General features: G+C 47.9%; 1 protein-coding gene across 1 annotated transcript; it reads left to right on the top strand.

Annotated features, from left to right (window-relative positions):
- Nucleotides 1–1,397: 1,397 nt before the first annotated feature.
- Nucleotides 1,398–15,378, top strand: POLR1E (RNA polymerase I subunit E). Its single transcript, XM_039234753.1, has 12 exons — nt 1,398–1,548; nt 2,108–2,211; nt 3,411–3,487; nt 5,343–5,428; nt 7,548–7,606; nt 8,291–8,435; nt 10,217–10,324; nt 11,147–11,243; nt 11,621–11,754; nt 12,679–12,760; nt 13,437–13,568; nt 14,881–15,378. Exons 1-12 carry the CDS (start codon nt 1,473–1,475, stop codon nt 15,038–15,040), a joined length of 1,260 nt encoding a protein of 419 aa, XP_039090684.1. The 5' UTR covers nt 1,398–1,472; the 3' UTR covers nt 15,041–15,378.
- The last annotated feature ends 1,336 nt before the right edge of the window (nt 15,379–16,714 follow it).

Below are 16,714 nucleotides of genomic sequence, written 5' to 3'. Positions count from 1 at the left end.
ATTAAAGCTGATGTGAACCAGGTTTCTCACTGCCAGAGGAGGAAGTTACAAATATGCGAGGAAGGAAAATCAGAATAAACCCTGAGGTGCCAAATTGGAATTAGAGGTCAGTATGATCTCATGGCTTTCAATATGTATGGATTTAGAAATTCTAAATTTTAGAAAGAAATCACTTTTAGTTGTAAAAGTGTGTTTACTTACATCTATTCCCTAATTCAGTTCATTCAGGCCTGGGAGCAGTGACATCCCCAAAGCAGTCCATACCAACTACATAGATCTTGGTTTCTAAATACCATTCCCTACCAAAAGAAACCAGAACTCCTTGGAGAAATGGGTGATTCCAGGGCTGGGGAAGGGGATAAGCTGAAATAGCTTGTGCCACAAAGTAGGGCCATGTTCAAAAAAATGATGTGGACATGTTAATAGAGCACAGAAGCCAGCCTAATGGGGTGCCCATTGGCCCAATCTGACACAATTTGAACTTGAAAATAAATGATAGTAGCAGATTCTAATATATTGAATAAGATAGGAACCTAAAGTCCAGACTGATATAAATAAATAAATGAATAAACTGGTAGTGTGATGAACAGGATTTTTACTTACTTTCTAAGCATCTGCCCAGAAAATAAGTACAAAGTGAAATTATAAAGGGGAAGGAAAAGAATACCTTTACAGCAGAGAAACCTGTAAACGGTTGAAGTGGTCAGAATTACTATAACCAGTAATGAGACAAGTCGAAATTGTGTGCCACTTAATAGGGCACAGTGAGAAGAACAGCATCATATCTGTGATACTGCTGCCAAAGATGCATGACCTGTAACTAATCACTTGGAAACATTAGACAAAGCCAGATTGAGGGGCATTCTACAAAACAACTGGTCTGTAATCTTGAAAATCTAAAATGTATAGTCAGAGTGAGGAACTGTTCTGGGTTGAAGGAAACTAAAGAACAGTGACAACTAAATGCATCCTGTTTCCTGACTGGTTCGTTCTGCTGCAAAAACTTTATTGGGACGATTAGTGACCTCGCTTGTGGAGTTTTGAAAGAAAGCAATTTGCATAACAGAGATGAGACGACCGAGTTCTTGCCCTTCAAAAATACCCTCCTTTCGGTCCACACTTAAAAGACCTTCTTTGGCCCTTCTGCTCTGATAAGGCCCCTAGTTTCAGAGAACCCTCAATGCACAGGCGGAGCGCTGCGCTTTCGCGAGTTTCTGCACAGAAGACGACTGGGGCCAGGAGTGGGTAGAAGACCCGCCTCGGAGGGGCGGGGCGAAGAGTGGGCGGGAAGGACGCCTGGGCTCTCAGGGGGGCGGTGCCTGGCGGGGCGGAGCCACGCCTTCTCCGCACGCGCGGGGCGGTGCCGGCGAGGCCGTGCCTCTTCCGTTCTACCCTGCCTTGGCATGTGGACTAGCTAACGCAGCTCGGCGGTGTTCGTGTAAACGCCTGACCTTGGCTGCCGGACCGGCGAGATGGCGGCGGAGGTGTTGTCGAGTGCGAGGTGGCAGTACTGTGGGGAGCCCGACGAGAGCCAGAGAGCAGTACTGGGTAAAGACTGCGGAGCCGGAGCGGAGTTCCCCGTAGCTCCCTCCCCTTCCGTCTGGGTGCCTCTTACAGCCCTCCCGCCGCTGTCGGGCCCCTTTCCCAGCTGGGCCGAGACCCCCTCTAGTCTCCTCCACTACTTGGGACTTGGCCAGGGCTCCTCTGTCATCCCACCATCTTTCTTTCACCACTTCCGCTGGATGAGGATACCCCTGGCACCCTCCTCTCCAAAGCTGTACTTGTCCTCGCTCCCCACTCACCTGCCCCGATTCCTTCTCTCCCCTGGGCAGAGATTCCCCTGTCTCTCTAGGGCTGGCTCAGGCCTCCTCAGCCGTATTCCCCTAGTTATTCCCTTCGGCCCCAGCCCTTCCCCAGCACTGCGCTCACTTCCCCATCTCTTCCCACCTGGACCAGGACCTCCTTCACTCCCCTTTTAGTCGGGACCTGGGGTTCTTTACCATCCCTGTTCCTTAAGTCACTCCCTCCCAAGGACAGTCCAGTTCCTCCCCAGCATACACTGTGGGTCCTTCTACTCTGATCTCACTCTCGGGCTGCGATCTTACAGTCCAGTTCTCCAATGGGAAGCTGCAGAATCCGGGCAACGTGCGCTTTACCTTGTACAAGAGCAATGACTCCACAAACCCCAGGAAGAGGGGTCAGCGGATCCTGGTAAGTGCTGCAGGGGCCAGTTGCCTCCACTCTGCAGGCCTCTGGAGGCCTATAGGCGCTTGAGTGCAGGTGGATGTGGGGCAGAGTAGGAGGAGAAAGGGGTTGGGGGAGGGGCGGAGAGCAAATGGGCCATTGAACTCCTGTGAGTCCCAGCAGGTCAGGGTGTGGGGATAGGCTCCGTTGAGTTATGTACTTTTGATGAAGTGATGGCCTTTCGTTGATTTGCTCATTCAACAAGCAATTATTGAGCACCCACCGCGGCCCTGTGCTGTAAGCTGCAAGAGAAACCGCTAGATGGGACCGGACCCCACTCTGTGGGAGCCCATACTCTAGAGCATGGTTTCTCAGCCTCGGCACTATTGACATTTGGACCCCGATGATTGTTTGTTGTTGGCCCATCCTGGCGTCACAGGACGTTCAACGGCTTCCCTGGTCGCTAACCCCTAGATACCGGTAGCACCTGGTAGTTGTGACAATCAGAATGTCAGACGCTCCCAGATGTCCTCTGAAGGAGGATTTCCCCAGGGGTTGAGAACCACTAGTTTAGAGAGATGAGAACTGGTTTTGAGTTCAGTAACTCCTCCAAGCAGACAAGCTCAGAGCCTGGCAGAGGGAGAGTGCGCTCAGTCAGAGAAGTCTGTGCTTGCCAAAAGGCCTTCCTGGGGGAGGGCGCAGTGGAGCTGAGCTCTGAAGGATGGAGGAGGGTTTGACAGCTGAGGTTTAGTATTCCAAGTGGAGAGGATGGCAAGGACAAACAGGGAAGCAGGAAAGCTTGGCTGTGACTGAGGAATGAAACAGCTGCTTCCATAGTTCTGTGGGCATATAAGGAGCAGTCATGGGAGAGATGGGCCAAGAAGCTCAGGAAGGGCAGAACTGTTTTGTAGCATGTCTCTAAGTGCGGGGAGCCCAGGAGCTCTCCCCCAGGCCCGTGGTGCCGGGGGTGCCGTTCCCCCGAGAACTTCTCAGACCACATAGAAGCCAGCACCATCTGGGGCTTCCCTTTCAAAAGTCCTCTTGCCTTTCTCCTAGGGACACCCCAGATTACTGGGATGGTGGGCTGGATCATCTCCCAGAGGCTCTTTAGTTCTAATCCGCCGTGGTTCGGATTCTAACGCTTTTGCAAATGTGGGAAAGGGAGACAAGATGTTTAATACTTTTCAACATTGGTTGTAGTGGTATTTTTTCCCTTTACATTTTAGGCAGCTGAAACAGACAGACTTTCCTACGTGGGAAACAATTTTGGGACTGGAGCTCTCAAATGCAACACTCTCTGCAGGTAGGGATAGGGGAAGGGACGGTGGGAGGAGGAGAGTGGTGGTGAGCCTGGCACTGCTATTTTTGGTCTTTATTTTAGGGGTCGTGGGGGAAATCTGGAGAGGTTTACCGTGTCCCTGCATTCCCACATCCAGGGGCCCTCACACCAGCACGTGGACGTGCCTCAAAAGGAAAAATGAGTTATATTTCTTGGATTTCCTAACAAACCTCCTTCATTTATACTTTTTTAGGGGTGCCTGGCCAGCTCAGTCTGTGGAGTGTGTGACTCTTCATCTTAGGGTTGTGAGTTTGAGCCCCACGTTGAGTGTAGAGATTACTTTAAAATAAAATCTTAGGGGCACCTGGGTGGCTCAGTTGGTTAATTTGGCTCTTAATTTTGGCTCAGGTCATGACCTTGAGGTTTGGGGGATCGAGTCCCACATTGGGCTCTGTGCTGACAGTGCAGAGTCTGCTTGGGATTCTCTCTCTGCCCCTCCCTGCCCTCCCCCTGCCCCTGCCAAACTAAATAAATAAACATTTTTAAAAATAAAATAAAATCTTAAAAATAATAATTTTTAAAAATTGAGATATAATACAACATGTTAGTTTCAGGTGTATAGCATAACGATTAGATATTTGTATATATTGCAAAACAGTCACTGTAATAAGTATAGTCATCCATTACCACACATAGTTCGAATTATTTTCTTATGATCAGAACTTTTAAGATTTATTCTCTTAGCAACTTTCAGATATACAATATAGTATTATTAATTACAGTCACCATGCTGTACATTACATTCCTAGGGCTTATTTGTTTTGTAACTGGAAGTGCCTTTTGGCAACCTTCATTAATTTGACTACCTCATTAATTTGCAATATCCTCTATAATTGTCTCGTTCCCAGAAGGCAGCCATCTCCACTTATTTGGACTGTGTGACCAGTAGGCCAAAGCTTGCCAGAAACTTTTCACTAAGAAAAGGATTTGGTAGTTTCAGAGACTCCATCACTCTCTACTACTGATCAACTGACTTTGGGCAACTCTGTCCTTCACTAACCCCCGCTCTCCCCTGGGTGTAATGAAGATTGTCCACCTGAATGGACTGTAACCGTCAGGTGCTGGCATAATGCAGACAGTGTCCCTCTGACAGTATCCGACAGTAAACCACAAAAAAGACCTTTTCAAAGCCCCCCATGAAAGCACCCTGATAGAGGTCAGATTAATGTGTATGTGCTTAAAACCATTAACACCGCATCATGCCTTTACAAAGATTCTCTAATTCAGACTATCTTCTCCCCATTATTACCAAGGTTTTACTTGTCTTTGCCTCCATAAAATTTATGTGTGCAGTAAACTCTAGTGTTAATTCCAGATTTTTATATATCCAAAGAGTTTCCCATTGCAGCAATGAGCACAAGTGTGATTGGCTGCCAGAACCACCTCGTGGCATTTTTTTTTTCTTCCAGAACCACCTCTTGAAGTCCCTCCTCCCTTGTCTCCTTTCTGTCTCATGCTGTGAATTGCTGCTCTTGGGGCACTGGGTGGCTCAGTCGGTTAAGCGTCTGACTTCGGCTCAGGTCATGATCTCACTGTTCGTGGGCTTAAGCCCCGCATCGGGCTCTGTGCTGACAGCTTGGAGCCTGGGGCCTGTTTCGGATTCTGTGTCTCCCTCTCTCTCTCTCTACCATTCTGTCTCTGTCTCTCAAAAATAAATAAACATTAAAAAAAGAGAGTTGTTACTCAGCAACAAGTGGTATGTCCCCCAAGTGTATTGGGGCAGAAAGACCCTTGCGTACTTTTAAGCGGAAAAAGGAAGTTGTATAAACAATACCTTGTGAATAATCCATATGGTTGGTATTATTCCTTCTTTATTCAGGCACTTTGTGGGAGTTCTGAACAAGACCTCTGGCCAGATGGAGGTGTATGATGCTGAATTGTTCAACATGCAGCCACTGTTTGCAGGTAGGTCCCAGTCATGAAGGCTCACAAAAACACTGCATAGTTTAGGTGTGCTGGATGAGTTAGTTTCTGATTGGAAAAACACATTTTGAAGTTATTTTTAAAAGGGTGCCTTCCTGCAAGTATTTATTGATGACCTACTATGCCCCAGGCACAAGTTAGGGGCTGGGCATGTAGCCAAACAGATACAGATCTTGGCCCTTCAGTGTTTACAGATTTGAGATCAGAAAATAATTTTAGTTAAAGCCAGTTGAACAATGATCAGAGCAGAATATTGGAGGGCATGTCGGATTTTTTTTTTTCATTCAAAGGCCTTTTTTTAAACTCAACTTTTCTGTTTGGAGTAGAGGTTTTAGGGTCTCTAGCAGGTGATGGGAGTTACTTATGGGTTAGACAGTAACTTTCATTTTAAAAAAATTTGTTTTTAATTTGGAGAGAGAATGAGGGAAGCAGAGAGAGAGGGGAAGAGAGAGAACCCCAAGCAGTTTCCGTGACAAACTGTGAGTTCATGACCTGAGCTGAAATCAAGAGTCGGATGCTTAACTGACTGAGCCACCCAGGTGCCTGTCTACGCTTTCTAATGTAGGAGAAGATCCATTTTTCCTTAATCCAGAGGGAGAGCTTGTACCTTTTCTCTGCTTTGGCATCTTAGAATGTTCTGGGCCGGAGTGGGATCTTCCAGTGGGTCAGGTTCAAAGGGCTCCTGTTCCCTAAATCTTAAAGTCTGCGAACCATGGTGAGGGTAAGATGAGGAAGGGTTGCTGGGGTCCTGGTGGGCCTGCCGGATACCTTCAGAGGCAGTAGTTACAACTTTATTCCCGCAGAGCCAGTCCTTTCAAGAATCTGAGGGACCTGGACTTACTTCCTGGAAACATACACAGTATACAAGAATATGTGTGAGATTTTGCATACAATTGTAAAGGGCTTTTGAGTCCCAAAACCCACCTGTGAATTTCAGAGATCCATAGTCTATAGGTTAAGAATTCCTCAGGGCACCTGGGTGGCTCAGTTAGTTGGATGTCTGACTTTGGCTCAGGTCATGATTTCAGGGTTCATGAGACTGAGTCCCGCGTCGGGCTCTGTGCTATCAGTGCAGAGCCTTCTTGAGATTCTCTCTTTCTCTCTCACTCTCTCAAAAGTAAATAATCAAACTTTAAAAAAAAAACCAACAAAAAGAATTCCTTGCTTTGCAAACATACGTAACTACATTTAAATTATCCTCTAAATGCTCTTCCGACTTCCAAAGAGGCAAAGGAAATTGTTTATTAATTTGTTGATTAAACAAGTTTTTGTTTTTACATGTAAAAAATGTGTAAATAATGGTTTATTCTAGACAGTGTATATATGTATACACACACACACGCACACACACAACATTTATTAAGTCCTTACTATGTACTGTCACTGTTCTAAGCACTTTCAGTGCACTACATCTTTTACTTCACATAAAATAACCCTCTGGTTGTTTTATCGAGGACAAAACTGGCACAGAAGTGAACTGATTTGGTAGGGACATAGTGCTGCTGTTCATGTCTGTATAAAATACCACATCATGTCGTGTGTATACATATGACCTGGGATTAAGACTCGGGCAAGGTGCCTTAGAGCTCATGCTCCTGCGTCCACTTGATTATACTGCCCCTTATATATGAATACTTACTGGGAGATTTCAGAGCTTCATGTAAGTAATACGTACCTCACATTTATGCCTACCTACTTTTAGGTCTTTTATAAGGAGTGCAAAACTATTTACTGGAAAGAACCAAGGACTTAGTTTCTAATCCCATCTTGGCCACTGTCTTGTCAGCTGACCTGGGGCAAAGTATTTCATCTGGAGGCTTCATTTTTCCTTATTTATAAAATGAAGAGTTTGGACCAGATGACCCCTTCGCTTGACTCCTTAATTTATTCTTAATTTATTCCAGATCCTCTAACTGCACTAAAGCCACAGACTAAATGTTCGCAGGATCCATTGTATTAAACTCTGGGAAGTCCTGCAGTAAAGAAATCTGTTTTTCTGAGATTAGCTGTTAAATAACTATTACACACTACTATAATCTCTGGGCCTGACAGCTCGCTTTTTTTTTTCCTCTCTGTTTTTGTTTGTTTTGTGCTTTGATAGATGAATCAGTCGAGAGTGAATCGACACAAGAGAATCAGGCCAGAACTTTTAGAGAAAAGGTAAGTGTGACAGAACTGAGACGTGGCACCCAAAATGCGTTCCTCCTGGGCCTCGTGATTCCCCATCAGTAAAACGAGCTGGCCGAACACAGGGCTGCGCCCAGCTCTTTCAGTCAGTGGTTCTCTGGTCAGGCCACCTGCAGAGGCCTCCGTGGCCTCACAGAGCACCGTGTGGGGCAGCTGTACACTGCTCTGTGCCAGTGTGCCAGACTGGTTCTCTGGGCTGATATAGGTGCAGCGTAATACAAGTTCCAGAAAATACTGGCTGTAGCCTGGAAACTTTCTTATTAAAACAAAAGTAAACTTCAGGATCTTGAAGGTAGGCGGTTCCTACAAAGCTCATCTCACCCCAGGATGGCAACTTGATTGAATCTTCAGGACCACCTGGAGCACTGTGTTGAGAACGGGTATGAGGTTGTCTTCAGGCTCAGAGGGACAAAGTGCTAATTCTGGCCTTTTTACTTTACAAATGGAGACACTGTTGCTTTGGAAATAGCCCATGACAGTTTACAAAGCAAGTACTTCAGATCTGTTAATACAGCCAGCATGGGAGATAGGTATGATTCAGCCCAGTTTGCAGGTGAGAGAATAGAGGGCTCAGAAAGGCTGAGGGTTTCCCCGTAGTCCCACAGGAAGAGCAGTGCCCAGCCTGTCCCTAGATGAACCAAATTTGTCTCTGCACAGATGGATTCTTGCATTGAAGCCTTTGGCACCACCAAACAGAAGCGGGCTTTGAACTCCAGAAGAATGAACAGAGTTGGCAATGAATCTCTAAATTGTGCGGTAGCTAAAGCCGCAGAGAATATTATTGACGCCAAAGGAGTGACTGGTAAGCAGCTGGGACCTGGGTAAGAGTCTGCTCGCAGAGACCGCTTTCTCTTCTCTTGAGACCTTTGACCTGCCCCACAGATGGAAATAACGGGCGTTCAGGCTGGATTCCGGCCTCTCCCTGAGCGCTTTCCTGGTAACGGACTCTGGAAGTAGTGAGAAACATCTGCCCTCAGGGAGCTCACGGTCAAGTAGAGGAGACAGGCATGGGATGTGCATGCCGTGCCGCTGATGCCAGGGTGCCGAGGGGGAAGGCCTCATGTCTCTGGGAGCCACAGGGAGGTTTTGGGGAGAAAGACCTAAGTGACGCTGGTGCTGCTGACCTGAACCTCTGGAGGCAGGCCTTCACTGTGGGCCTCCCTCCGTTCCCAAGTTCATCAGCAGCTTGCGTATTTCATTGTATTATTTAACGATGTATTTATTGCTCAAATGTATTGTAAGAACGTGAGAGAAACCTTATGGAAGAGCAGTTTTTCTGTCAAAGTAGGATTTTAGTAATTTTTAGAAAATCTTTCCAAATCCTATGGTCTCATAAGTAAATATTTTCCTGCAGTACTTTCCCAATTTTACTTTTTACATTTAAATCTTCAGATTTTTTTGGCATATGATAGAGACGTAATTTTATATTTTCTAAAGGACTAACCAACTGTCCCCAGCTCCATCCTTTTCTTTGTAGAAGATGATTTAAAAAGTCCTCCTCACGTTAGCATATCCTCTGTGCGCTCTGTTTCATTGTCCATTCTGTTCCCGTGGCAGCATGAGGCTGTTTTGATCTCGGTGGCCTCATCATCCGCTTTATTTTCTGATAGGGCAAGTTCCTCCTACCCCTTCCTTTTATTTTTCACAAACATTAGTTAGAGTAGCATGCTTTTTCCCCCAAGTGATCTTAAGAATTATTTTGTCAGATTCTCTCAAAACGCAATTGAGATTAGTATGGAGAGAATCCTCATCTTTACAATATTATGTTTTCTTATTCAGCAACATAAAAATATATCTCTCCATTTATTTGAAAGCATAAGTAAATTAAAAAAATTTTTTAACGTTTATTTTTGAGAGAGACAGACACAGAGTGCGAGCAGGGGAGAGGCAGAGAGAGGGGGAGACACAGAATCCGAAGCAGGCTCCAGGCTCCGAGCTGTCAGCACAGAGCCTGACACAGGGCTCGAACTCTCAAACTGTGAGATCATGACCTGAGCTACTCAGGCGCCCCACATAAGTAAATTTTTTAATGTTTTTGTTGAGTTTACTGCCAGCTATCAAAGGACATCTAAAAAGAAAAATAATTCACCCATTTCTCATCATTTTACCAGACCAATTATAATTTTTCTGTGTTCCTCTCTGTCCACGTTTATATGCATGCTTCATTCTTACATGGTTATCCTTGTAGGGTAGTTCACAGTTTTATATTCTGTTTTTTTGTTTTTACTCACAATATGTGGAGTTTTCTGGAAGTTAAGCCGCTAAAGGCTCTTTTGAATATCCCTCACTTTTAGCTTCTCCTATATTGTACATATTTGTCAGCACACCGGTCTCTCTCAGGTGTATTACAAGTCACATGAGGGGAACCACGCCGGGTGCACCTTCTCCGGTGCCTGGTTAGGTTTGTGGCGTGGGTGGACCTTGTCCTGGAGCTGTCAGCCTCCTGGGGGGCTCAGGCCACATCGGCAGAAGCATTCAGATGAGGAATTTCCGGGCCTGTTACGATCTGGAGCGTATATAGAGTATCGGGGAACCTGCAGACAAATAGAATGATACTGACACCGCCTCTCCTTTATGAAAAAGCTCTGGTCAATGACGCCATCCATGATGATCTGCAGGAAGACTCCCTGTACCTTCCTCCCTGCCACGCTGATGCGGCCAAGCCTGAAGATGTGTATAAATTTGAAGACCGTATCCTTGTCGCAGTAGAAAAACTGCTTTATTTCCCAGGTTGGGATGTGTGTACGCGAGTGGACAGACAGGCCCTCTGGGCTTTGGTGGGCCCACAGTGCTCACGGAAGCTACATCCAGACGTTCGCACTTGCTCCAGCGCTGTCACTGGGTAGTCAGCTGCGGGACTGGCCCTCAGCCCCTGGGATTCAAACCCATTCCTCGGCAGAGTGCTAGATGACCTCGAGCTCAGCCCTGTGGGGGTCACTCTGTGAGAAGTCAAAAATAAGACTTTTTTTTTTTTAATGTTTTATTTATTTCTAGGAGAGAGAGAGACAGCGTGAGCAGGGGAGGGCCAGAGAGTGAGGGAGTCACAGGCTGAAACAGGCTCCAGGCTCTGAGCTGGCAGTCAGCACAGAGCCCAACGCGGGGCTCAAACCCACGAACCGCGAGATCATGACCTAAGCGGAAGTCGGACGCTTAACCGACTAAGCCACCCAGGTGCCCCAAAAATAAGACTTTTAAGTCAACCAGTGCCTTAAGTTTAAGCCAGACTGATTTCTAAAGCTCGGGTTGGACAATAGAAGTTCACTACACAGGTCTAGTCGAAGGGAAAATGCCTGCAGTAACTTTGTGGTAAGCCAAGGAGGCAGAAGAGCCCAGGCAGGGAATGCGCTCTGGGCTGGGAGTCTGGAGAACCGAGACCCTGATCTCAGCCCGTGTGTTATGTGATCTTCCCCTATCTAGGCCTCAGCTGTCCTATCTCTAAAAAGGGGCCACTCTGAGATGAGCTAGCCAGGTGGTTTCCATTTTGGTCAGATTGTGTTCTTGACCTGTGACTAGTTCTCTCCCCTCCGGAGTATGAAGCTCTTCAGAGCCCATCTGAAGCTTTCAGGAACATCTCCTCAGAGGAAATCCTGAAGATGATTGAAGAGAACAGGTACCTCCCCTTCCTCAACCCCTTGGGCGGATGGAGTGTCCGGGGCAGTGATGTCAGAACATGACAGAGTCAGATGAAATGGACCTTTAGGGGTTCTTTTTATATGCTCATTTATGTATTAATGCTCATTATGTTCATTTGTGTATTATTAATGGCTGCTTTTGCAGTGACCGTATGGCCCCCAAACCCTAAATTATTTACTGTCTAGTCCTTTGCTGCCTTGGCACTAAACGTGCTCACTGTGTCATAAAAAGCGTTGATAGGATGGTCCTTCCTCAACTGTTGAGTGTGTACCAGCGGTGAAGGATGCCCGCTGTTTTCACCGACAGCATGAATAGCCCCTGACAGAGCCGGTCTGACACCTTCCTCTGTTTCAGCCACTGCTCCTTTGTCATAGAAGCCTTGAAGTCTTTGCCATCAGATGAGAAGAGCCGAGACCACCAGGCCCGCTGCATATGGTTTCTGGACACGCTCATCAGATTTCGAGCACAGAAAGTGATTAAGCGGAAAAGTGAGTGCATGATGGACATTTTATCCTGGTTATTTCTAGCTTGTTATTTGTCTGTTAGACTGGCTCTAATGAGAGAAGAAAACTGATGTGTCTGTCTTTGTTTCTATTTGTGAGTGTGTAACGGTGAGCTTCCTGTAGGCATGCTGGCAGGCTGACAGGGCCTGCCCAGCCCTCTCCTCATCTGAAAATGGGGAGAGGCTGGGTTGTATGCTTGTTCACTACTACCTGACGTTCACTACTTCTCGTCTGCGTGGGGCAAAGTGTAGTATCCGGTCACATCATGCATGTTTCAAGGGACTGCTGAGCAAGCATGAGCCCTCTGGGATGAAAATTGGCCCTGCTCATATGGAGGCTTGTGGCAGGTTTGTGTTGTGTCAGCTCATTTCTGACTGACGAGGAGAGTCCATTCCCCGCTGGTGACCTGTGTCACGCAGCGAGGCTCACGCGTGGACGCCCCATATCCACCCAGCATTGGAAACCCGCCTGTGGTTTTAGGTGCAAGGTGATGCCGTCTTGTTACCGTGGTTGAGCTCCCAAGAGTCTGTATGTCTTCAGGATTTGCTTGCTGCTTATGTCACATTTCAGCCTCTCCTCCTTTCCCTCTCCCTGGGCTTTCTCCGCTACCTATTTTGGTTTGTAACATCTTACGAATTCTAGGTCTTTAGGCCTCGTTGGAGTCTGGTTTTCCTCCCTGTCGCTGCCTCGTCATGAACGTCCCCCGGGCGTGCGCGGTGTGCGGGCCGAAGCCTACCTGAGCACGTTTTCACTGGGAAGTGGCTCTTCCGTTTCATGGGCCCTTCTTCTCTTAGCACGTGGGTCTGTTCATTGCGGGGGCCCAGCTGTTGGCCTCTTCTCCCGCCTCGTGGAGGAGCTGTGGGGTGAGGGTTTGGAAACAAAGTGCTCACACTCAGCCTTGTGTTGTAGGCGCCCTGGGACCTGGGGTCCCCCACATCCTCAGCACCAAGCTTCTGAAGCACTTCACCTGCTTGACGTACAACAACGGCAGGTCAGGGGGCTTGGCTGCCGGGGCTCTGCCTGTAGAGGAGAAAGCGGGTGGGGGAGGGCAGGAGGGTGGGGATGAGTGCATGGATTGGGTTCCACGTCCACAGACACTGCTGAGGCGAGCATTCACTGCCCTTTGCAGGGGCCTGGGGTCAGATCAGTTGAGGAAACACTGTGTATTACGTGCTGTGTCCCCCTTGGAGAGGTTCACAGTAGAGGCTCAGGGGAGGTCCTGCAGCTGGAGACTTCTTTCCAAAGGTTCCAAGGAACCTTTCCTAGTATCTCACAGAACCAATGTTCTATGGAAAGGCAGTGGTGCAGAAAAGGGCAACACTGTGAGTTTGAGATGACTGTTTTCCCAGCAGCCCTGCTGAGCAGTGGGGACACGCTCAGAGGGTCTGTGGCCTTGAGAAGCCCTAACCGTGCCTGGGGAAAGTGTAGGTGTGGCTTTCTCTGTCCCGCTCGGACGGAACACTGGGATGGGCTTGCCGCTCCACGGTATGTGAGGGCACGGCTAGCTTGACCGCACAAGAAATGTTGCTCAGATTTCTTTTCTTCTACCCGAGGTGGGAAGAGATTGAATATGCACGAGAATCAGGCTTGGATGGTTTTATTCCGCTCCTGGAATAATCATCTTAGAGTTTAACGCTGTCTCTCCTTCGCTGCCACTGATTTTGTAGCCTACGCAACTTAATTTCGGATTCGATGAAGGCGAAGATCACTGCGTACGTAATCATTCTGGCTTTGCATATAAGTGACTTCCAGATTGACCTGACGTTGTTACAGAGGGACTTGAAGCTCAGTGAGAGAAGGTGAGCACAACAGAATGATAAACTTCCTGCAGGGTGCTCAATGTATTTTTAGTACTACTGGCAAGCAGGGGAGGCACTATCAAGGGAACTGGGGACATTTGATACAGGTCAGAGGACAGTTGTCAGCGAATCAGTGATTAAGTGAATGAGCAAACAAGACATTACCAAGTGCCTGGTGTATTCCACACACAGTATTAAATCTGTCGTGATCTCATTGATTTTCCTAAAAACCAGTGGGGAGAACCTTCAGTTCAAGGAAGTCAGTGACTTCCCAGGGTCACCAAGAAGGGGAATTGTTGGGCTTCGAGCCTGAGCCTTCCCATAGCATTCTGCCTCTGTGTAACCCAGCGGTCTCTGAATTGCTGTCGCTGGGGAGAGGGGATCTGTATGGTCCTGAGGGGTGGAGCCCAGGGGTGGAACTTGTGACAGAACCCAATGTCAGCCTAGCAAAAAGAACATCCTCAGAGTCCGATGGAAGGGGCTGCCAGGCACGGTGGGGCCGCCATTTGTCAGGGATGTCACTTTGGGGCTTCTGTGACGCAGCAGCCCTGTTGAGCAGCGGGGCCAGGCTCGGCAGGTCCTGGGAGAGTCCATGTGGTCTCAGGCCCTTTCCAGCCTTGCCGGGAAGGATTCAGACAAAGGAGGCAGGACTTCCCAGGATCATGAACTGTGGGGTATGTTGGCCTGTGGATGATTTAAGAGCATCTGGTAGCCAGGGCCCCCAATAGTGTTCCAGGAGAGCCGGTGAAAACACCCTCGTCTGGGCTTTGCTAGCAGTCTCTGGAGGGGTTATCCTGAGAGCTGCCCATAGAAGGCATTCTAACAGGCAATGAGATTGTAAATAAGAAACAAGATGCTTAGAGCCCGTAAAGTTGTAGCAGAATTCTAGCAAGTGCTCAATCCTGGTTATCAGAAGTAAACAAAGTTATTAATTGTGTCTAGATAACCTGGTTTTCCATCACCTGTATGGATACTTACTGATAGGAACGCAGTAAAACAAAATGGTCTTGGGGTCCCTGGCTGACTCCGTCAGTGGAGCATGCGGCTCTTGATCTCGGGGTTGTGAGTTTGAGCCCCACACTGGGTGCAGGAATTACTTGAAAATAAAAATCTTTTTAAAATAAATAAAATAGAATAAAATAGTCTTTTTGATGGCTCTGGAGCAGATCTCGTCTGCTTCTCCGCTCTGCTCCTGGTGGCTGCGTTGGGGATTCTGTCTTCGGGGCCTGGAGTGTGAATGCCGCTTGCTCCTGTCACGCGCAGACCTGCTGAGGACCCTCTCTCCCATTTGTTCTGTGTGTTTGCTCCTTAGGATGATTGAGATAGCGAGAGCCATGAGGCTGAAGATCTCTAAAAGAAGCGTGTCTCTAGCAGCTGGCAGGGACGAGGATCACAAACTGGGCACCCTGTCCATCCCGCTGCCTCCAGCCCAGAACTCAGACCGCCAGTCAAAGCGGAGGAGAATCACCTAGAGGCGTGCTTTCCAGCTAGAGCGTTTTGGCCTCCCAGGGACTCTCCTTGTGTCCATTTCCATTTTTATTTTTAAAATGAGAAGGAAAAAGAAGCCTTGCCTTGGCGTGGGTATGAAGCCAGAAGGAACATCTCAGGTCGTGCTTGTCTTCAGCGAAAACATAAAGTGAAGGCCGTGTTGGACTGACTTCACCTCTCTCCTTTGGTGTTGCTGTGATTATAAGTGGCGGGTGGTTCCTGTGGGAGGGTGGGTCCTGGGGAGTCCGAGCCGACAGATCTTACAGGCTGGGCCCTAAGCCAGACCTAACGGTGAGTGTTAATAAAGAGAGCTGTGAGGTGCCATGCTTAGTCCTGAAGGGCCAGTGGAGTGCCTGGGGAGGAGAATGCGTCCTGGCTGGGCTGGGAGCGGAGGCCTCTGGCTTTCCCAGCAGCTGTGGGTCACTTGTGTCGTGAGGTTGCTGTGCCTGGCTGAGGCCCACAGAGGGCAGGGCTCAGCTCTGAAAGCACGTTTTTCGAGAGCGATGAATCAGAGTGAAGTACAGAAAACAAATGGCTCTAGACCTCTTTATTTTATTTATTAATGTTTTATTTATTTCTAGGAGAGAGAGAGAGAGAGACAATGTGAGCAGGGGAGGGTCAGAGAGAGAGGGAGTCACAGAATCTGAAGCAGGCTCTAGGCTCTGAGCTGGCAGTCAGCACAGAGCCTGACACGGGGCTCGAACCCACGAACCGCAAGATCATGACCTAAGCGAAAGTCGGACGCTTAACCGACTAAGCCACCCAGGCGCCCCTCTAGACCCCTTTAAAAAGAGGATTTAATGCCTGGATAGAATGAAAGGGCTGCACAGGTGGGAATCGGGAGATTGCCTCTGAAACTGCTGAGCTCAAGACCACACAGCTGGGGGCGCCTGAGTGGCTCAGTAGGGTGGGTGTCTGACTTGATCTGGGCTCAGATCAAGATGCTTTGTGGGATCGAGGCCATGACGGCACAGAGCCTGCTTGGGATTCTCTCTCAAAACAAACAAACATATGAAAACAAAAACACATAGCTCGGGTTGCCAGCCGGGCATCAAGATGCCACTTCTGCCCAGACCGCTTCTTGGATTCCGGAGGCTGGTACGTGACACCGCCGTGCTGAGTCCGGCCACCAGTGCTTTCAGTCCCCACATTCCCGCCCCTTTTCAGCTCTAACGGCTGGGAGATCAAGAAGCTGGCCTCCGTCTTGCTTCCTTCTTCTGTGAGCATTTGACCCTCCAATAATCCAGGGTTAAGGGGCACTGACCCCCTCACACAGTCAAAAGTCCATGTGTAATTTTTTTTTTTAAGTTTATTTTTGAGAGAGTGTGTGCACGAGCAGGGGAAGGGCACAGAGGGAAAGAGAGAGAATCCCAAGCAGGCTTCACACTGTCAGCACAAAGCCCGATGTTGGGGCCTGATCCCACAAACCATGAGATCATGACCCAAGCCGAAATCAAGAGGAAGATGCTTAACCAACTGTGCCATCCAGTGCCTCCCGTGTATAATTTTTGACGCCCTCAAAACTTGAGCCTACTCAAGTCAAGCCTACTCTTGACTGTAAGCCTTACTGATAACACGTATTTTGTATATTATAGCATTACTGTATTCTTTAAGATAGAGAAAACAATGTTAGGAAAATGCAGTACTTTATTGGAAAA

The sequence above is a fragment of the Hyaena hyaena genome, unplaced genomic scaffold (assembly GCF_003009895.1).
Source record: "Hyaena hyaena isolate Hyena2069 unplaced genomic scaffold, ASM300989v1 scaffold_93, whole genome shotgun sequence".
NCBI classification, from domain to species: domain Eukaryota; kingdom Metazoa; phylum Chordata; class Mammalia; order Carnivora; family Hyaenidae; genus Hyaena; species Hyaena hyaena.
This window is presented reverse-complemented; position numbering and strand designations above follow the sequence as displayed.

Excerpts from the sequence above, each read along its gene's own strand:
- POLR1E (XM_039234753.1), top strand. The coding sequence starts at position 1,473 with ATGGCGGCGGAGGTGTTGTCGAGTGCGAGGTGGCAGTACTGTGGGGAG. Across the intron at positions 2,212-3,410 it reads AGAGGGGTCAGCGGATCCTG|GCAGCTGAAACAGACAGACT; the intron begins GTAAGTGCTGCA and ends TTTACATTTTAG. Across the intron at positions 11,244-11,620 it reads AAGATGATTGAAGAGAACAG|CCACTGCTCCTTTGTCATAG; the intron begins GTACCTCCCCTT and ends CCTCTGTTTCAG.